General features: G+C 37.4%; 1 protein-coding gene across 13 annotated transcripts in view; it reads right to left on the minus strand.

The window, feature by feature from the left end:
- The window catches only part of NRXN1 (neurexin 1), a 1,118,405-nt gene that overhangs the window by 115,086 nt on the left and 980,801 nt on the right, over window positions 1–22,518 (minus strand). For 7 of the 13 annotated variants that reach the window (XM_075925456.2, XM_075925455.2, XM_014573098.4 and 4 more), the window contains 2 exons: window positions 18,615–18,704; window positions 16,926–17,245 (listed from right to left, as the gene is read on the minus strand). In XM_075925456.2, coding sequence (XP_075781571.1) covers window positions 16,926–17,245; window positions 18,615–18,704 — 410 coding nt within the window. The remainder of the gene's footprint in view (window positions 1–16,925; window positions 17,246–18,614; window positions 18,705–22,518) is intronic. The other 6 variants (XM_075925467.2, XM_075925462.2, XM_075925461.2 and 3 more) reach the window with 1 other exon arrangement.

Genomic DNA, 22,518 nt, shown 5'->3' on the forward strand with positions numbered 1-22,518 from the left:
CTGCACCCCTCTCCTCCCCACATCTCCAGACTCCTGCCCTACAGGACCTGAGCAACGCTGGTTAAATCTAGTATTGTTATAAAAAGGAAATAAAATGGCTATATGGGGAAATTATTATATCAGACATCAGCTAACTCCACTTCATGGGGAAAAAATAGTACTAGAATGTACATTAACAGGGTAAGCAAATCTAACAGTCACTTTTAAAATATCAAGATGTAAAATTAAACACTTTCCCCTCACAAAGAATGACTTTCTTTGGGAGTTATTACTATTCATATTACATTGAATAAATACACAAAACCCTTTATATTTCTGTTTTTTTGCAAAGGGTTAGATATAAAAAGTCATGTGTAATTAAGAAGCAGATATCTCTTTGCTCTCAGTTTTGCAGGGGAAATATTACAATACCTGTTGCCTACACGTCTTATGCAGTATCATATTCTTATAAAATTACTGGACGAATTATTCAGAAGACACTTTCTACCACTAACATCGCTATCACATTGCTGTCAAATACACTGCTAGGTACTGACATGTGATGCATTACTATACTATGGGTATGTCTACACTACAGTGTTATTTCAAAATATCTTATTTCAAAATAGTTATATTGAAATAGCTTATTTCGAAATAACACGTCTACACACAAAATGCATTTCAAAATAGCATTTTGCTATTTCGAAATAGTGCGTCCACACTGAGTGTGGACTTTGTGTGCATTTAGTCTCTGCGTACTCTGGTTGCCCTCACTCGGGACACCATAGCACTCTGCACCATGGAGCCAGAGCTGCCCCTGGGCACTCTGGTGCTTCTCTTGGACAAGTTGCTGGGAGCCTGGCTGCACTTTCTGTAGGCTGCCATCTGGGAGGTCCATCGGGGGGCTGTCAGTATCCAGGAGGCCCTGCGGGAGAGCTTTCACCCTGAGGAGCACTAAGAACCGCCCTGGCCTTCCCCACTGGGGGCTTGTGCTTCATTCCTCCCTCACTTCCTTCTACTTACCCCTCGCTAACACCTCTTCCTGATGTCAAATAAAATACATGTATTTTCATGAACACAAACTCTCTTTATTTAACAAAACTGGGATGTGGGGGAGGGAATGAAACTCTGGTGAGACGGGGAAAGGAGGCAGGAGAGGGGAGAAGACAGGATTGAAGAGGGGAGGGAGAAACCTTGGAGGACGGAGCTAGAAGGGGGAAGCAAGGGGAAGAAGGAGGAGGGTAAGCTCAGGGCTCAGGGTTGAGGGTCTCGCCAGAGCAACTTGATTGTCATGCAAACTTGCTCCTGGGTTCGCTTGTGGCCTTTGGTGGCCAGGCTGGCAGCTATTCTGCCATAGACAGCCACATTCCTCACTCTAGTGCAGAGATGAGGACATTGGGGGCATCCCCCCCAACCTGAATAAGGTTCATGATCTCTACACTGGACCAGGAAGGTGCCTGCCTTTTCTGGGCCCTGGCAGGCTCCTGGGAGCTGGCAGACTGCTCCTGTGGAGCAGTTGAGAGCTGGCTGCCAGTGGCTTGCTGGCTCATGCTTCGGGGCCACTAGGTCGGGGCAGTGACTGCTGGATCTGGTCTGGCAGGCTTGGAGCTGGCACAGGCACTGTGGCCAGAGTCTACCCCTTTAAGGGCTCAGGGGGAGGGGAGGAGTGAAGTGTTCTTGGTTGAGGCTGGAGTGGCCACCAGGGCACCCTGGGAAGGCTGGAGGCCCCCTATTTCGAAATAAGTGTCTACACAGCACATATTTCAAAATAGTTATTTTGAATTTGGCATTATTCCTCATAGAATGAGGTTTACCAAATTCAAAATAAGTGCTCCGCTATTTCGAATTTATTTCAAAATAGTGGTTTGGCTGTGTAGACGCTAGGAAAGTTTATATCGAAATAAGGGCTGTTATTTCAAAATAACTTTGCCATGTAGACATACCCTAAGTCAATAACATATGCTGTAGCCATGGCTCGCTGAACCGCGGCAAGTTCCACTCGCCAGCTGCGCTGCCCGGCGAGCTGCGCATGCGCAGATCGCCGGAACCCGTCTCTTCCGGGTTGCAATCTACTCACCACGGGCGAGTAGATTGCATTATTTGTCGAGCCCTGGAGCAGTTTTAAATATATTCCCATACTCATTCCACTGTTGTTAGTGAAGTTCAAACGAAGGACAAGTGGCATTGCGTTTCAACAGCCAAGTGCAGTATTTTCATGCATGTATGTTTATATTTGCTGCATGCCAGTATTTCACTGCTGTGAACTTTTGTAAGTAGATGCAGTGTATTTTTTGGAATAGTATACATAGGCATTGGTCATGCTTATATATAAATGGATTAAACATTTTAATCAGAAATTCCATGTGATCTAGTTAAAGATACTCAGAGTACAGTGTTCCAGACCTCTGGGAACATGGAATTAAACAATTAAACTCAGTATTAATGTAAAGAATTATTAGCTTTTTGAACACATTCTATCTAATTGGAATACAACATTAAGTAATGCTCCCAAAATCATAGGCTATTCTCAGAGACACAGGTCTCTGAGTTCTGTTCCTAGTAAGACTGCGTTTGCTAGTCTGGACATTAGGTAAGTCCCTTGTGCTACCCAATCAGAAAAAAAGAGAGGGGAGATAATGGGGAGGACATGAAAAGGAGGCTAAAAAGTGTGGTTATGATTAGATTTCCAATACAGGCCTGCAATATGGGCCTAACTGAGGATGTGTCTAGACTACATTCCTCTTTCGACAGAGGGATGCAAATTAGATACTTCGAAAATTGAAACTGCAGTCTAGACATGGTTCTTCCGAAAATAGAAGCCTTTTTCGAACCATCCTGTAAACCTCAGGATCTTTAAGCAAAAACTGCGGTTTCAATTTCAAAATAGCGCTTTTTTGAAAGAGCACCATGATGCAATTATGCAAATGAAGCACGGGAAATTCAAATCCCGGCTTCATTTGCAATTTTGAAGTGTCTAATTTACATCCCTGTGTCGAAAGAGGGATGTAGTCTAGACACACCCTGAAAGTGCTGCACTCTGTTTCTCCATGGACACACACTGTCCAGCCTTTCTCTTCTCTTTTGGGAGGGAATGGATGAGTCTCATTCACCCCATCTTTAATCTCTCCTGGAGAGTTCAATTTGCTCCATTTCATTAATACTGCCTCCAACACTGTAACTTTAGTTAACTTATTTTTACATAGTGAAGGCAGTGATGTTCAAAAATATTGCAAAAAAAAAAAAAAAAAAAAAAATCCACAAATAACCATTATGGGTATAAAGAGAGAAAGGGAATTCAAAAAAATATTGGATGCAGGCAATGTGCTATTTTTAATATCAGAATTACAATCCATAATTCTCCAATTATTAGAACTCATTAAAGAATCGGAAGGTATATCAAATTAAAGATGTATTAAATTAGCAACTGGGAGACATTTGAGGCACTGCCAGTATCAAAATAAACTAGAACACCAACTTTCGAGATCAGAATGTTTTTAAATGAGCACCAAATGAGATCAAGTACTTTAGAATGACACAGCAGCTAATAGATTTGAAGAAATAAAATAAAAAATAATAAACCAAGTATTGAGTCATTAAAGAGAAACATAGGGATATTATATCATGAGCCAAGTAAATATAGCTAAAAAAGAATGTGCTTCCTATAATAAACTCATTATCTACCTCCTTCCTAAGAGTTATTTCATTAAAATGAATCAGCAGTACTCTGTGAAACAATCATGCCTGAGAATTACGTTTTGGTGCTAATACTACAAAATGAAAAGGCATGTTTCATGGCTTGTTACTGTTAAGCCATAGTCTTCAGAGGACATATGTATATAAATGTAGTAAATACTGATTTAACTCTGCGCACATGAATCAATAATATATATTTCAATTGATGTAAATGGGAAATATATAGATGGTGAAGTAAGAAAAATGCTGCTGGAGAACTTATGAGTTTAACTTATGGATATTTACTTAATATACTTTGACTTGTGGTGTTGACAGCAGAGCTATAGAATTGTAATACTTAACTTTTTGAATCTTTGTGTCTACTGTCATTCAATAACAGTTGTCTGACCCCCTTTTCTGTCATTCCCCTAATTTTCCACCATTGTGAACACTGATGTGGATAAAAATTAAAAAATGCTTTAAATTCTTAATTTTGTACAACTATGATAAATTTGAATTGATAAAAATTGAAAAAGGCATAACGTAAACATGAATCTTCACTGTAGAATTTTTTAAAAAGAAATTAAAATCTGTCAAGTCTGTATCTGTACATGTATATATTCATCTAGGGTATGTCTACACAGCAATTTCGAGATAACAGTCGTTATTTTGAAATAACTTTACTAGCGTCTACACAGCCAAACCACTATTTCAAAATTAATTCAAAATAGCCACATGCTTATTCTAATTTTGTAAACCTCATTCCACAAAGAATAACGCAAATTCAAAATAGCTATTTTGAAATAAGTGCTGTGTAGACACTTATTTCAAAATAGGGGGCCTCCAGCCTTCCCAGGGTGCCCTGGTGGCCACTCCAGCCTCAATCAAGAACACTCCTCTCCCAACCCCCTCCCCGGAGCCCATAAAGGAGTTGACTCTGGCCACAGTGCCTGTGCCAGCTCCAAGCCTGCCAGACCAGATCCAGCAGTCACTGCCCCTGACCCAGTGGCCCCGAAACATGAGCCAGCAAGCCACTGGCAGCCAGCTCTCAGTAACTGCTGACCTGATGCCCTGCCGGACCTGGTTCCGGCTGGCCTGAAATGTGATTCAGCATCCACTCAGTGTGGATGTGCTATTTCAAAATAGCAAAATGCTATTTTGAAATGCATTTTGTGTGTAGATGCATTATTTTAAAATAACTTATTTCGACTGAACTATTTTGAAATAAAGCTGTGTTGTAGACATACTCCTATATACATAATATGCACTGCAGTAACTTGTGAGCCATTGACTTACAAATCTTTATGGCTGCTGAAATGAGCATCTGCGCTGACTTGCTGCAGCAGCGGTGACTGAAAACTAGATTTCAGTGTGTTGGCTGTGCTCTAAGTTTTGCAGAACACTCCCCTTCATCCAAGTAGGCACACTGGTGCTTGGAATGCCAGATTGGCTCAAGAGTGAGTCTCTTGCTCTCTACTTATAGAGGATAGTCTCCCAACTACTACCATACTGGTGGTAGTAGTTGGGAGACTATCCTCTATAAGTAGAGAGCAAGAGACTCACTCTTGAGCCAATCTGGCATTCCAACCAGCAATGGGGAGTGATACATATACCTATTATGAGAGGGCAAAAAGATACATTATTAGTATTTATACTATTGGTAAGAAACTATGTGGGTTAAGGACCAGAAAATAAAGATTTGTATAATGCCCCTTCCAAAGCAAATGGTGATTTGAAATTATCTAATTTTAGACCGTAAAACAGCTTCTCAGTTAATGCCAAAAGGGACTTACTGCTAATCCATTTACTTTGACTTGCTTACAATGACTATCAGCCACAGTACATGGGTTTGCATACTGTACAGATACTGAAAATAAGTAGTTGGGCAAATCAGACCTTCTCAGCCAACCAAAATGAGAAAATGTATAATGGAGAAGTAAACATAGTTATGGATCACTAACTGTACTGTATTACCATGCTCCAGTTGGTTGAGATCATCCAATTTCAGCATAATCCTGAAATAATTATATTGGTTTAGTCTGAGGAACATTGAGGGAGAACAGATGAAGGATATGGAATATTTAGCAGGAAAAAAAAACATTGTTTGATACTTGATTACTCCTGCAATGGAAGCCATTTCAGATAGATTCCTGTAAATGTAACAATTTGAGTGAAATATTGTTTGTACAAAACATCACTCAGGCTATGTTTAGACTGCAGGCTTCTTTCGGAAGAAGCTTTTTTCGGAAGAGATCTTCCAAAAAAACTTCTTCTGAAAGACAGCATCCCTACTGCAAAGGTGCATTGAAAAAGTGATCTGCTTTTTTGAAAGAATGTCCAGACTGAATGGACACTCTCTCACATGGAAACTGTGATAACTATGAATAAGAGAGACTACTAGGGCACCTGTGCTTTATGCTCTTTCCTCTTCTTCCGAAAGAACTCCCTCTTCCAAAAGAGCTCTTTTGCAAAAAGGCTTCTTCCTTGTAGAAAGAGGTTTACCAATGATGGAAAACCCCTTCTGTTCGTTCGAATTTATTGCGAAAGAACGCAATTGCAATGTGGACATTCCTCAATTTTTTTTTGAAAAATGGCCATTTTCCCTACAAAACTCTGTAGTGTAGACATACCCTCAGTGAATCTGCATGCTGCTACTTTTGGAAATGATGGGATAGATGAAAACTGGTTCTTTGAAACACTGATGTGATTAAACGACAGATATAAAATGTTGCAAAGACAAAACGTATGCTGTGAAGAATGCTGACAATGCCATTACTTCTTAGTTCAGTTTATAATTTAGCCATTTAAACCATTGCCAAGGGCTGAAATTTGATATTGCAAGATATTAATTTGGGATTTTTTTAAAAAAGGCAAACTTTCTGTTTGAATGGGTTTGGTCATTTGGAAATGAAAGAAATATGAAATAGACACTGTTAATGGTTTCGTATCCCCCTCCTTTTTTTCTTTTAATGATCTTACAAAGCAGCTTTAGTTTTGCAACCAGTTAACTTATATTGAAGAAAAAATGACTATGGATACTTTGGGAGCTGAAATTCTACATGTAGGAACTATATACAATGTTATCTATTATGAATGTATGCAGCAGGAGGATTGCTACATATGTATTTAGTGAATAATCTACAAACTAAGAAAATATTACAATTCATATAAAATGTCTGAGGTTGGGACATTCAAAGGCACCTTTGAAGATATGTCTGCACTGCAATTAAAAACCAATGTATGGCCTTTGCCAGGTGTCTGAGGCTCATGGGCCTGGGCTAAGAGGACATTTAATTATGGTGTAGAAGTTTGGGCTTGGGTTGGAGCCCAGCTTTAGGACCCTGTGATGGGGGAGGGTCTCAGAAGTCGAGCTGTAGCCTGATCTATATCACAATTAAACAGCCCTTTAATCTGATCTCTCTGAGCTGGAATCAGCTGACACAGGCCAGCTATGGACATTTAATTGCAGTGCAGGGATATCTTAAGTCAGCGGTTGCCAGCTGCTGGTCCACAGTCTGGTGGCGGGCCGTGAACCCCTGCCTGCTGGGCTGTGGCATGTTGCCAGGACATGCCCCCAGCTTTTAATTAACCTTGCCCGCTGGGGTTCCTGTAAGAGAATTCCCTTCCCACCCACTTCCCTGCGCAGAAGCAGGGTGATTGGGATGGCTGGCAGCTGGATGTGCTATGGCTGGAGCCAGGGGCTACCTGGAGAGTGGCTGCAATGGTGGGGCAGGGGGTGGCAAAGCTGCATGGTGGGCAGCTGGGGCCTTCTTCAGAGGCTGGGGTCTGCCAGGACCACATGGTGGGGGCACCAACGCCTGGTCTGGTGGGGTCCTGGGACCTACTGCAGCCACATGATGGGGGGTGGGGTGAGGGGCTGGGGCTGGGGCCTGCTCCTGCAGCTGGGGCCTGTTGTGGCCATGTGGAGGGAGACTGGGGCTTGCTTCGGTGTGGGGGTGGAACCTGCTATGTGGTGTGGGGACTGGGACCTGCTACAGCAGGGGGCCAGGATCTGCCACATGGTAGGGGGCAGGGAGCTGCTGTGGCCATGTGGCGGGGGTGTGTTGGGGCCTGCTCCCATGGCTGAGGCCAAGGCCAAGGCCCCCGTGGGTGACTGCTCTGGTGGCCGGGGCTAAATAACATAATATGGGGGGCACAGGAGTCAGAGTTGGAGTGTATGAGGGGCCTGGAGCTGGGGTCCATATTTTGGAGAACCGGTAATATTGTATTTGCCTAATGAATATGCAAAATGTAAATTAAATGTTGCCAGTCTGCCAAAAGATTGTGAATGGGTTTGTTGGTCGCTGGTATAAAAAAAGGTTGGGGACCACTCTCTTAAGTGACACATGAACACAGGTCATGTGGCATTTTGAAAGCACTTCTGAAAATCTTACCCAAAATACCTATTTTGTAATACCACCTCAAAAGAAATCAAAATATGTTGTGGTTCCTAAACAGCCTTAACAATTTTTGTAGTGACTATAATTAAGGTTTATTTTTTAAATGTTTGTAGTCTTTGATTAGATAAAACATACTTTTAAATTCACACTTTATTTAATAATTTCTCCCTCATGGTGTAACTTCAGGGCTGAGTTAAGGTTGATTGGGTACCTTAGATTTGCATCTCCATGCCTTGATATATTTGCATTTGTTTTAGGTGTAATCATAAAGCTGAAATTTCTGAGACTGTAATTTGTCATTTTTTAATAATTCCAGCATTACTGTAACATTTGTACTCTTAAGTTATCCATATTTTCTCTCAACTATAACTCTATCATCAGACTGACTTTTTTCTGGAAATCTCAGAGCTCACAGGTTGGGTTTCTAGATGCTTTGCATCAATAGAGCAGCACAAAGTACCCAAAATATACTAGAGAATCTGGTCCACCATTAGCAATTGATTTATTTTGGTTGGTTTAAAGGTTTTTGTCTTGGCAGCTGAAGCTGGGGAAGGGTAAGTCTGCCCAGTCCCTCAGACCTAATGTTGCTGTACTTTTAAGGTTCCTAATGTCTTTAACCTTCAATTTTCCTTGTGGTACTGGCTTGGTACTCCAATAGGGTGAATTTCAAGCACCAATTTCCAGAATTGCTACTGCACCTTTAAGGAACAGTGAGAAGCAATCTATCAATGAGAATATTTGACACATATCCAGTCTTCTTTGTATTACTCTTTCATGACAACCAAAAGAATTATTGCATAAATTTAGCAATATATAGGCGATTACAGTAAATCCTAGAAAGTGGTGTATACGTCCAACTCCCACAGAAATCAATGGAAGTTCAGAATTTTGCAGGATGAAGGCTTGGAGGAGTTACTGCTGTAGTCATGAAGACCCTACTTAAAAGTTACTTGAGTCAATTACCTAAAAATTAGATAAAACAATAGTTAATTACTTAGCTTAATGGCAGCCTAATTTCTTCATATATAACTTATGCACAAGATTTCAATCAATTTAAACTACATGAAAAGGTTGAAGAGTCTGTGTAATTCCATTAAGATTATTCAAGGACAAAGAAAACACTAGATACAGACACTACATTTGTTAAAGGACCAAGTTTTCAATTATTTTAACACATAAAATAATTAATGGATTTATTTTAAATTTCCAAAAAAATCATTCTTAATTCAGAGAATAAGTGCTATGCGTTTGAGGAGCATACTCTGTACTTTACATACATAAAAAGGAGGTTGAATCTCTGTTTTTAATGCAACACAGAACAGAAGCTTAACTAAGGAGTGATGACTTCCATAATAACAGATCTTCATAGAAAAGTATCTGCACTATTTACTAATCTAGAATCTCGAGCTGAGATTTCCAAAAGGGCCTCATGGGAGCTAAGTCCCCTTCAAAAATCTCTGACAATATCTATATATAGTACAGTCCATATAAATGTCACATCAACTCAGGACTTTAAAATGTCCATCAGCTCATGACTGCTCAGTTTATTGGGCATCTTTCCTTTCCAAAGATAAAAATGTTTCCAGTTTTGTTCCTCCTGAGCCAGGCAATACTGGACTTTAAATTTACAGTCTTTTTAGATATAGAAAACTTGTCTCACCGATGCACGGTCTTAGGGAGGTAACATTTTAGAAAGGGGCCATGCAGATGTGGAAAGAATGAAACACTTCTCTGCATGTTGAGGGTTCAAAAATATAGCATTGCTGAAGGAGCAGTACATTTGAACAAGTTCCAGAGGAAATTGATTAGTAAGCAGAAGATAGGTGAGGTGATCAAAGATTCGTGATAAATTAGTTCCTCAGAAAGCACTGTGAATTAACATTGGGTTCCACAATTTCTCATATGACTATTATTGCCCCAGGAAGAATATTTACAGAGACAATACAAACCACATTTACACCACAATACAAACAAGACTAGACCCCCAAAAGATGAAATTCCAGGGCTCTGTCACCAACAAAACCTGTATAAGAGATGGTGTTGATAATGGGAGTGTGAAGCTACAGGGTTCACTGACATTGGTCTGTGGCTGTTGAAGATGAACTTCTGTGAGTTATCAAACCCTGGGGGAAAAGCTTTACATAGTTGGACCCATGTGTCATTGATTGGGGTTTGTGTGGCATATGGAGAGAGAGAGAGAGAGGACAGAAAGCACCTACATGAAAATGTTTATAAGAAAAACTGAAAACCATTCAGCAGATAATCTTCAACTATTAATTCAAATACACATGTGAATAATATCCCCCTCCTGCAAATTAAATTGATTCCTTATCCACCTGTCACTATAAAATATGTTAACACACACCAGTCCATGTAAAATACTCAACTTTAAACCAAACTAGTCCATAAAACATTCCTATCTTTTTAATATGCTTTCATTTTAATTAGATCATAAGCTACAGAGACAACCAAGCCTGTCACTATATTGCTTTGATGAATATCCATTATATGTACTGCTCCAATACACATAAAGAAAGGTTTCCTTTACCTGATGTGTGCCTCAAGAGCCACTAACCAAATTTCAGCTCATCAATTTAGAATGAAACCAATTTAGTTCTGCTTGACCAAAAATCTGTGTCTGTTGTTCTAAAACATGCAATCACCTCAAGGCACATTGCAATTGCTATGTAAGTGGATCGGCATTATTGGTGAAAGCTCACTTTGTTTGAGGAAACAAAACTGGAATGGATAGAAAAATAAAAACAACCATTCTTTGTGTGCCAGAGGCAGTTTACAGCAGAGGTTGGTATGGTTGGGGCTTAAACTTGATGCTGCAATTATGTGATTACAAGTGGGTCACAAGTGAGCATGTTAGTTTTGACTTGCTCTTACCTAGCTTGTGATTTTCCAGTTAATGTGTAGGCCCACATAATCACACAAAAGACTATCATGGAAGTATTAAGGGTTTTCTCTTGTGATCCTTACTCAGGCAAAACTCATATTTGAAGTCCCATTTAAATCTTTTCTATATTGCCAAATCCTGCACTATACGGTATTTTGCTTAATGCCTCAGCTGCTACAGTTATATCATGTAATACAATCACTGGAGAAATGTTTTCATTCTCATTTATTTTTAAAGGAAGTTTCTCACCCTCATGATTGAAAGGAAAAACTGGAAAAAGTGACCATTAAAGACTTTGAAAGCAAGAGGCAAAAAAGGAATATTCATTTTTTAGGCCAACCTCGTTTTTCCCAATTCAGAGTAGCTAGTAGTTAATAGAGTTGTTTTGCCAATTCAGAGTAGTTAGTAATATTCTTCATTGAACTCAGCAAGAGTTTTGTTCCAGTAGAAACTATAGGATCAGGTTTTAAATCTCTCTATGCTCAGAGAGAAATGTGAAATATAAAAAGTCCAGTACAACACCAGAAACTCACTAGGCATTTTGTGAACTGCGATTCCTGTGACTGCTGTTACGGATTGGCTTATTACATTTACCACTCATGACCTATGACTCCTTATTTGCCTCACCCACATGGTATAGCTTTTCTTTTATACTGTAAGCACTTTGAGGTACAGTTTATCATTTTTGAGCAGTTCAATGGCTGTGGCATGTAGATGTTGTTATAATATTTGGTTGGAGTGAATTTTTCAACCCAGAGGAATTAGGCACCCAATTCCCAATGACTTTCACTACAATTTGAGAACCTTCCCTTTGAAAATCTAAATGTATAAATTAATAATAATTGAGATCTGTCATCAGTCAAATACCCATTGCTACCATATGCCCTTACACAGGCAAATTCTCATTTAGAGTAAACTCAGAAACTAAGTATTTTTTTTAAGCTTAGACATCATTATTCCTGTAATCATTCATATCACTATATGAAACACACATTTCATGGAAGTATAATCTAAGTCTTGTTATGGCATATATTGCAGCAAGGGGAGGTGGGTGAGAAAGTGCATGCGGTACCAATTTGAACAGTCTAATTCCTAACATTAGTGAATTAAATATTTTATATAAATATTTAAAATATTATTTTTAAAACAAATATTGTAATATTTAATTCAATATCTTTAATTTAATATCACTGTAAATTGAGCAAATAATCCCTAATTGATTTGATCATTTATTTCTATTAGCTCACTTTTGTCTTCAAACATTCACTGGCTAATAATAAATATTTTAAACTTCTCTCATTAACAATTGCTGTGCAGTTGCCTATATTCTTGGATTATCTATTTAATTTAATGATTGAAAAGTAACTTTTTGTGCATTAGTACACTAGTTTAAAAATAAAATAATATTCATTTTCTACATTTTTTGAGAACTATGTTTTTATACAGAAAAGAAACAAATTATAAAACAGGATAATAAACAAGGGAAACAGCTATTAAAAAGGCAGATTTTCTGCAAGTTGTGAGATGCCTTTAGCTTTCACCGACAACAGTGAGAGGTGAAAGTGTGCACACACAGTTCCTCAAGTATTTAGGCATCTAACACCCATTGAAATTAATGGGTGTTAGGCACCTGAATACCATTGCAATTAACACTCACACACCTCAATCCTGCAAGATTCTGTTTCTGGCCGAGAGAAAGAGAATTTCTTTCACTGGATTTCATAAAAAATTCTGCTAATGAAGCAATTCATCAGTCTTAATGTGATTTAGCAGCTGCCTATTTATGAGCTTATTGCATGAGTAGCAGAACTATCTGATGACAAATTTCAGTTGTATATTGCAATATTATCCATAATCTCTTCAAAACAAACACCAGGCATAGTTGCAACACAACATTTCAGTGCAGTCCTTGATTATTCTAAGGTACTTTAATAATGATATAATGATACTGGGGCAAAGATACTGGGAGAAAAAATAATTTGTCTTCCTTAAAACAGCAATGATTACAACACATAAATCTGTGGAACTTTTCCTGTGAAAAAGGAGCTCCAAATCTGTGCTAAGCATTTTTAAATACCAAAAATATTCCTAAAGAGTTGTTTCAGTAGCAATGACAGGGATGTTGATGGATGAGGAAGGTGGGTCCAAGTTCAGGTTCTAAGTTGGGTCCCCTATCACCTGATTTTTCAGAGGCACAGAGCAACTGTAGACATGATCAATTGGATCTCGAATACAGCATGCAGATATGGCTGCCCCATGTTAAAAAAAAAAGATGTATTGGATTTGGAAAAGGTTGAGAAAAGGGCAACAAAAATTATTAGGGTGACCATATTTCCCTATGCTGAATAAAGGATATGGGAGAAAATTATTTCTATTTAAATGAGTTCAAAAGCAATCAATCAGATCTTTGAAGTACAAACATTCAAATTAATATCAAGATAACTGAGCCCCTGTTAAAAAGAAATACTGCATAGTTGGATTATTTTTTATTTACCTTCTTATCTTTAATATTTTAGTCTTCCCCCAGGGAGAGGAGACACACACACACTCCCATACACTTCTACATGATTGAGGTGTATAAAATCATCATCATGGAAATTAATAGGTAACAGATTTGAAACAAACAAAGGGAAATATTCCTTCACACAATACACTGTTAACTTGTAGAACTCTTTGCCAGAGGATGTTGTGAAGGCCAAAACTACAACAGGGTTCAAAAAAGAGCCAGATAAATTCATGAAGGGTAGGTCCATCAACAGTCATTAGCCAGGGTGGACAGGGATGGTGCTCCAGCCTCTCTGTGTCAGGGCTGGGAATGAGTCACAGGAGATTAGATCACTTGATGATTACCTGTTCTGGTATTTTGCTCTGGGGCACCTGGCACTGATCACTGTCAGAAGACAGGATACTAGGCTAGATGGACCACTGATCTGACACAGTATGACCATTTTTATGAGCTGTGACTGCTCAGCCCTTCAGAAAATCAGGCAATCAGTCTTTTGTGAAACAGGGCTAGGTGCAGTTTAAATGCAGTAATCTAAGGCAAGAAGGAAGGGAGGAAATCATGTTATTTTTGAGTGGTTCCCTCTAGTTTCTAAGAACAATGATACATTCCAGACCTTGGTAAGGGGACAGTTCCTGTAATGTGGGAAACCAATCAGTCAAACAGACATTGGAAAGTAGAAATGAACAAATGAGGTGTCTCAGAGAACCCTTTCCCCATCCACCTTCTACTTCTCCAAAAGAACTCACAGCTTATCACTGCTGCTAGTTTAAACCAGAGCTTTCATATATAAAATTAATTCCCAGTAATACATCCGGAAAATCTTTAACCTGGACTCATACCCAATACATTTTTCCTCATTAGGAATGATACTCCAGCTTTCCAGAATCAAATACTTTCCACATAAACCTAGTGATATCTCACATTTTAGTATTGCAAATTACTGAGACTGGACTACCTAGAAAATAACAGAAATAGTATTCAAGGTAGTATTAATAAAAATAATTAATTTCCTGCATTGTTAATAATAATTTAGATTACTGAAACAAGCAAAAAACCAAATTATATGTTATCATGTATAGTGACTTTTTGCATGACACTTACATTTGGCAATGAAAACAAATAGTTTCTATCATGTTTTTAGTGAATTTCCATTACAGCAGTTTTTAGTTAATTTTGCTTTCAGATTTGTATGCACTGTTATTACAAATAAATAAAATTGCACGTGCATTTATAGAGAGAGACACACACAAATAAGATTAATCAAAACTTATTAGTAATCAAAATGTTGGGCCTGATTTAAAAAGACAACAGCAATAATTATTATTAGCATTGTTTTTACTCCTAGGCTATGTCTATACTGCAGAGCTATTTTGGGATACTCTCAGAATCCCGAAAAAGCTATTCCGCATCTTTTGAGCAAGCCTGTTATTTTGCAATGTAACGGGTTTGCTATTCTTGCCAAATTTTGAAATAAGGTGTGACGTAGTGGGGGTACCTTGCTAGGGCTGTGGTGACCTCTGCTGTCTGTGACAGGAGTCATTATGCAAAGGGGGCTCCAAACATGTCTGACCAGCTACCCCCCATGGGGAGAAACAAAGGAAGGTGGAATGCCGCCCCTGGCTGGGGGGCAGGGCTGGAGGAGAGTTAGTTAGTTTTCTGTCTGGGAGCATGGAGGAAGCAGCCTCAGCAACAGGCTGGGGGGTTTAGAAGCCGGACCCCCCATATCAAGGGGGGCTGAGGCATCCTAGGCCTGCCCTGTAACCTGGTGACATCTGTGCTGTGCTGTATTCTGGAGAGGCAATAAACTCCCTCTGTTCTACCGGCTGGTGGAGTCTGTTTGTGCCCTTTCGGGGGTGCAGGAGGCGGGGGACCCCAACGCGCCGTCACATAAGGTATTTCAAAATTAACTCTAAATCAGCTATGCAATTTGTGTAGCTTAAATTGTGTAGCTTATTTCAAGTTATGGGTGCAGTGTAGATGCACCCTTAGAGGGCCATTCTTCTCTAAGGCCTGGTCTACACTATGGCAGAAGGCTGAAGTAAAATATGCAACTTAAATAGTGTTTCTGCGCCATCCACACAGCAGGTGGCAAATGGGAGCAAATGTTCCTGTCAGCTTCCCTTACTCCTCACAACTACAAGGAGTACAGGCACCAGCTGGAGCTGCCCTCAGCATTTGATTTATGAGTTTATACTAGACCTGCTAAATCGAGTGCCAGAAGACTGAGCTCTGCAACATTGATCTGCCGATACGAATAGACCTAGCCTAAGTGCCATATGTGTTTGAAGAATTATAATCCCAGCTTTTAAAATGAAGAAACTGAGGTACAAAAGGTTATGAGACTTGTCCAAGGTCACAAATCATAGTTTAAAACAGAATACAGGTAGCTTTACTCTATCCATTAGAACCTTCTGTCTCCCTGATTATATAGTCATCCACATAACATTTCAAATTCTTGCTCTGACAACTTGCGACTTTCCCTTACGCTTTCCCTGACATTTTGACATCACTAGTTTAAGAGCTATGGTTTAAAGAGGCACATCAGAAAACCAGTTAGTGACCCTCTGAATCACGTGAACTGTATGACAACCTTTTGGTAATATAAATCTTTTTTAAATGAAGTTACAAACAGAATATGACAAATGTAAAAATGTTATATCTTAAAAAATGTCCTGTTACATTTTTTCTAAAGCACATAATTTGAATATTATGACACAAGGTACGTGCAAGGCATAAAATTAAAGTGGTTAATGAACTCACTCCTCCCCCCGCTTTTTTTTAGATATTCAAATTCTTCCACAAAACAAGAAGAGATCCTGCCAAAACCCAACAACTACTCAATATATGACTAAATTCACAAGGTGCAAATAAAATCAGCAAACAATAAATTACATTCTATAATAGGGAGCCTCAGTCTTGTGGGTACAAAGAGTTCTAAACTCTCCTTGAAGTTAACATCTTCCAGGATACATTGTGACCTTTAAGAAAGTGCATCATTGTGTCATCTTTCAAAGGAAATTATAGTGTCTCAATGCCCTCCCTCTTTCACATCATCTCATATTCTCATCTTCATACCGTCTTTCATGTTGGTCCTTCATCTTAGATCTCCCACACTATTTCATTTCAGCTAACTCTTAAAGATCCACTCCTGTTCGTTGAATTCTGTCAGTGTTACTCACCATAGGAAAAAAGCGCTCTTTAAAAAAGTCTGAGGTCAGAGAAGATGGTCATCTACTACAATAAGGATCTGAACAAATTAACTTTAGAATAAAAGCATCTTCCATGGGTCAAGGCACTTTCTTATTCTAAGTTCCTTTCAGCACCCCACGTATTGGGCATTGTCAGTATACCTACTCACATATGTATTTAAATAACAATAGTATCTCTAGAGCAGATGCAATTTTGGAAAGTCCAGTCATGTAAAAAGAAAGGAAAGTATTTGGAACGTATATAAAGATTGACTAACCTGACCAATAGGTTCTTTTGTAGGGGTCTTTCCTCTTCTGACAGTGCTTGTGGCCAAAGTGGTAGTGGTTTCCATAACTGATGTGGACATCTCAGACTGCATTGCGGTAGCTGTTGACTCAGTTGTCATAGAAGAAGGCACTTCACCAACAAGTCTCACGTTTCCTTCTATCACGATGTTGGCATCATTTTCAGCTGCCATATTCAGAACTTTCAAGCCATTGTAGTAAAGACCAGATAGCTGGCCTTGGAATGGATGACCCCGTTCCTTGCCTCCAATTTTTATGGTTGCTTGACTATTGAAGATTGTAAGCTGACGCCCTGTAAAGATAACATTACATACATGCAAAAATGTTGATTGTGAACTCTATACTCTAAGAGGATGATTAACAAATTTGCATGGGGTGAATAATGATAGCAATAAACTATAAGAGAGGAATTTGACTCATAATTCATTGCTTTTTAATGAAGTGTCCATGAAATGCATAATTATTGAGAAATGTTTGTAATTTCTTAATTTTCTGTTTTGTTTCTTTGCTAAAAGGCCAATCAAGTACATTTATACATTTGTTTAGTATTGCAAACAAGAATGAGATTGTTTTCCCTTTTATCTACATTTTGCCTTACTGTGTGTGTCAAGAATGCAAAGTTTCTAAAATCCCTAAAACTATTTTCTGTCAATATGTCAAGATTTTCCATACTAATATAACCTGTAACTTTATAAATATACACACACACACATTCACGTGTGTGTATGTACAATATGTATATATGTGTGTGTGTATGCAAACATTCTGTCACAAAATCTAATATATTCTAATGCACTAATTCAGATATCTGTCATGTCTAGATATAAGTATATAAATTAATCTATCCTTTTCACATCTGAATGTTTATTTTCACATAACCACGGAAAAGAAATGCGTTGTTCATACTGAGTATCTCAGACAAAGAATTCAAAGATGTGTGATTGGCTTTCAGCAAGACTATCAATTAAAATAAAAAGATTTTAGATGTAAAAGTGGCTTCAGAAATGATACACATACCAATGGAGAAATCATGGCACAATTCCATTAAACAGAGAACCTCAGCAATAGTACCATTTAATGTTAAACAGAATATTTACTTTAGCAGATTGGTTTCTGCTCATATAAGCATGCATACAACTTTAAGTTCTGTTTTAATTAGTGTTTGTTCCAAAATCCCCTTAGAAGGTTGCAAACGTTAAAGGGACTTCATTTTGATTGGCAATTCATAGTGCCCACTATTTAAGATACCTACAGTTTAAACAAAGATTTTTTTTCAGGACCATAATGAACATATGAACTACATATATTGTTAGTTAATAATTTAGATGCTGGAACATGTAACATAATCTATGAATGATTTATAATTTGTGGTTAATGTTTGCTATGAGTACCTTCATAGATTGAGTTAGTGGATTATATTTAACAGTCCCTTTAACCTTAAGTTAACAGGGTAAGATTATTAAACAGCTGATACTTCTAAAAATGTGTAGAAATTATTATACAAGGTATGCAAATATTACTCTCTAGATTTTACTGTTTTAAATCTGTTTTTAATTTAGTTTTACTGAAAATTTATTTTATGTTTATTAGTCTTACAATGAAGTACTACTTGGTTATGTTCAAATTATTTTTTATTTGAAGTTTTAATCAATGTTTTTTACCTTTGTCGAGTAGCCATTCATCAACTACTCGACCAAGTCGATATGGAATTCGCTGTCTAGCAATCGCCAGGCGCTCGTTATCATTGTTTCCTTTAAAGTTTAAAGAGACATTTCATTGGTTAAAATCTGTAAGGTCAAAGGTTAAAAGTTAATACTTAAAGCTTGAGCTATACAGTTGCCACATGATTTTTTGAAATTTGGAATTTTAAAAAGTGCTACCTAGAACATTTCATGTTTCAGACTTTTCATTCATTCATTTATTTTATTTTAGCAAACAAAATTATTCCTATGTTAATTGAAAATTAGAAATCTTCATTTGAGCTAGGTTATTAAACTTATGTTATAGACAGACCCAAAAAACAAATTTATACATCATATAATGGCTTTACAAAAAATGATCATTGACCTCAGGGTTTTGTATTTTTTGATGTTTCTTATTAACTAGTTAAACATGTTCAGGTGAAACAGGTTTATTTTTCAAAAGCCATCCAACCACTTATTCCATGTTAGTCATTTAAATAAGAACACAAGCCATAACCAACATCTATGGTAAACTTACTTCTTCGGTCAAGAAATAGACCTGACAAAACTAATTTCCTAATAAAAATACTTTTTCATTCATTTGATTTAAATAAATTCCAGAAGTTCAAATTTGTGATAGAGAGAAAATCAGATTATCTATTATTTCTACATTTTAACAGAGCCCAGTGACAGCATATACTAAGAAACATTAAGGCTTTGACAAAAGTGACTTCAGTGGTTATCTATAGTAATTTTATATCCAAAATGCAGAGGTGTAATAGTTTAGCCTTGTTTATCAGGGTTTCATAAGCTAAGAGCTGGCCAGCAGGAAAGACTGTGAAATGTGAACTTCTGTAACTCTAACTACCTTCGAAAGCTCAGCTGTAGAGTTGATTACAAACTCATGGTCCTCATGATTAGAAATATACCAACTTGCAACTGATAATTTGAGGAGTGCCTCAAAAATATGGTATATCAGAAGAATTTGATCAATTTCTATACTTTTTAAAAATAAAATGCACTAGGAAAATGGTGAAACCAAAAATGTTTTTCAATATACTGTGCTTTTTGTGTAGATTGACAATACTTATGTCTCACATGCATTCATAGATCAGTTTAAATATCTAAGAAGTAAGCAAATCCAAAAGACAGTCATTCCTAATGGTTCCAAACTTGTACTAATTGATTCATATGTGAAAACTCCTTACTGATTTCAGCAGGAGGAGGATAGTAAATGGTAGATATAAAGCTCTAATCTGTGAGGCACATGTAGTCCCCTTACTAAAGGGGCCTCTGTTTTATTCTAAAAAGACCCTGTGTGCTACAATCCAGACTACAATTCCTATGAGCCCTTGGAACAAAAGAGGTAGGAGGGGTTACACACACAACATCTCTAATTGAAGCTCAGCATCTGGCAAGATCTTATTTGACATTATCAATTAAAAATATTATCCAAATTGAAGCACCCAGTCCCGCAATCTTTATTCACATAAGCAATATCTATGAAATCAACAGCATCTTTCATAAAGTGCGGGACTGGACTTCTACTGTAGCCCTGGAAATAAAAACAGTCTCCATAGCAAGAAATAATTTTGGTTTATTTATCGTGCTCTTCTGTAAAATTGACTATTACCTCCTATGCTTCCTGTATGCTTTGTATAATTTAAAATGATTATCATCTTGGCCAGCATCACGTTTTGGAAATTACCCCCTTCTTTACTTTCTCTTCATTTTGCCATGTAAAAACTTCTAGACCAACACCAATATTTATAGAAAACACATCAATATAGCATTCTCAACTTCAAATACTTTTTGTATAATACACTTCAGTTTTTAAAAAATGTTTCCAAGGAAAGGAAGATGCAGAGCAAAAAATGCATTTTACTTTCATGCTGCTGTGGACATGCAAAAAGTGAGATTTCTTGCTAATTATATGCTGTGACATTTCAACATTTCAGTTCTTCATCCTGGGTCTCAAGCTGCACTCTTTGTATATCCCAAGTTCCGCATAACTTCAGTGGAAGTTGGAGATGTTCAAAGAATATCCGCAGAAGTTTCAGATGAGTAACATGTGGAAAAAGGCATGTGGATGAATTTCTTCTATCTGCCTTTCTGAATCTTCCTTTTTTTCATCTTTTGTAGTAAAGGGGTAATGATTGTTTTCTCCCCTTCCCCATATTTGTCATAGCTGGATTTTCTTTAATCTTTGCTCATGTTTGGCATTTTGAATGCTGCTTACATGACTTTCACAGATGTCTTATCAATTGATTAACTGATTCAATGAAAGGATAACATATTTCTATGCATTTTCCCTTGCTTTCACACTTACAACCCCCATGGTTTATTCATTTAAAAATAATCTACCAAAGCACTTTAATAAAGGTTAGATCGTTCAAAATTGAGACCAGATTCAGCTTCCAATAAGGTCATATCAAAGACTCTCACGGAAATTGGATTGATATTTACTCATCAAATAATTCCATTCATTTCCATGGGACACTTTAAGTGAGTAAATGTTCCCTAGTGTTAGTAACAGTCAAAATGAAGAAAAAAATTGCAGTTTTATAATATGGGCACACGTACACAAGATACTATTTGATGAAAGGGGAATTCCAACTCACTTATTTTTAACTTCCTTTCTAAAAGATTATTTCATTTTATAATGAAAACACAATCCTATTATCCTGTTGCATTATCTGAAAATTATGTTGTAAACTATCTGCAGCTTCTATGCACCCGGGGAGCCAAATGCAAATGAAAAGCAGAATAATAACTATTTGATTTGTAAAGGTCAAATATAAAAATAATTGTGGATTACTTTAGCTCATCTTTTGAAAAAGTGTAAAGGTGCATAGTAAAATGCATTTTTATTTGGCACAACCAGATTTGTTTAATTTTTTTAGTTGATAAAACAAATGGAAGAGCTACGGGGGAAATGGTGTGGAACTTATTAAACTTTCATTTAATGGAGAGTGCATAGGTTTAGAGACTAAATAATTAATACCCATGTAGGTGACTCTAATAATACATTTTAAAAAATGACACCAAGGAATCTATCAACATAGCTACAAATGTTGAAAATAGTAAAAAATGAAAATCAGGAATCAGAACAGTTGATATGCATCTATTTATCAAATGTCTCTTGCTGAACAGTTAGGGCAAGGGTCTGAGCTGAGATAAATCTATGTAGCCCCCCCTAAACTAAACAATGCTAAAAAAAGCAAAATAATAGCAAACTTGTTACAGTCTGGCACACTATTTTCTCCAGTTGCAGTCATCTAAAATTTTTCAGACACTTTGTTAAATTCAGTATTGTTCAGTACACTTGTACACAAAATTTTAAAAATCAAGAAAATTTCCTAATAAAATTATTAACATGTTATTATAATCTACATAGAATTCTGGCTTTGAAATGTTATTCCTGATAGCCTTCTTAAGCATTAAGAACAGCTGAAGAAATGCTTGACAATAGTAATGCACTTGGAATAACTGATGTACATAAACTTTAATTGTAGACAGGCCTTTAAATGTGTGTCACAAAATTTCTTGCTGATATAGATGAGACTTTATTGATAAAAGGGGGGGGGGGATTATAAAAGACCACTCAACGTATGCACTGTGACATTGTCCCGACTGATAGAATTCTAGAGGGCTTTATTCTTCTTCCAAATAGACAATATTTTGTGCCACAGTAGTGTATTAATTCTGTATGAACAGGTAGACTTCAAGTGAATAAGGGTAATTTCAAAGAATCAAGGTAAGCAGAGAACAGCAACAAAGGTCAAATCTTTGAGTCAGATCTAAATCTTGTGGTGAGATTGAGAAGAAGCAATCCAAAAAATTTTATTCATACTTTTGCATCTACAGGTCAGTGGGGACAGGC

Source organism: Pelodiscus sinensis, chromosome 3 (genome assembly GCF_052426305.1).
Source record: "Pelodiscus sinensis isolate ZL-2025 chromosome 3, ASM5242630v1, whole genome shotgun sequence".
Lineage (NCBI taxonomy): Eukaryota > Metazoa > Chordata > Testudines > Trionychidae > Pelodiscus > Pelodiscus sinensis.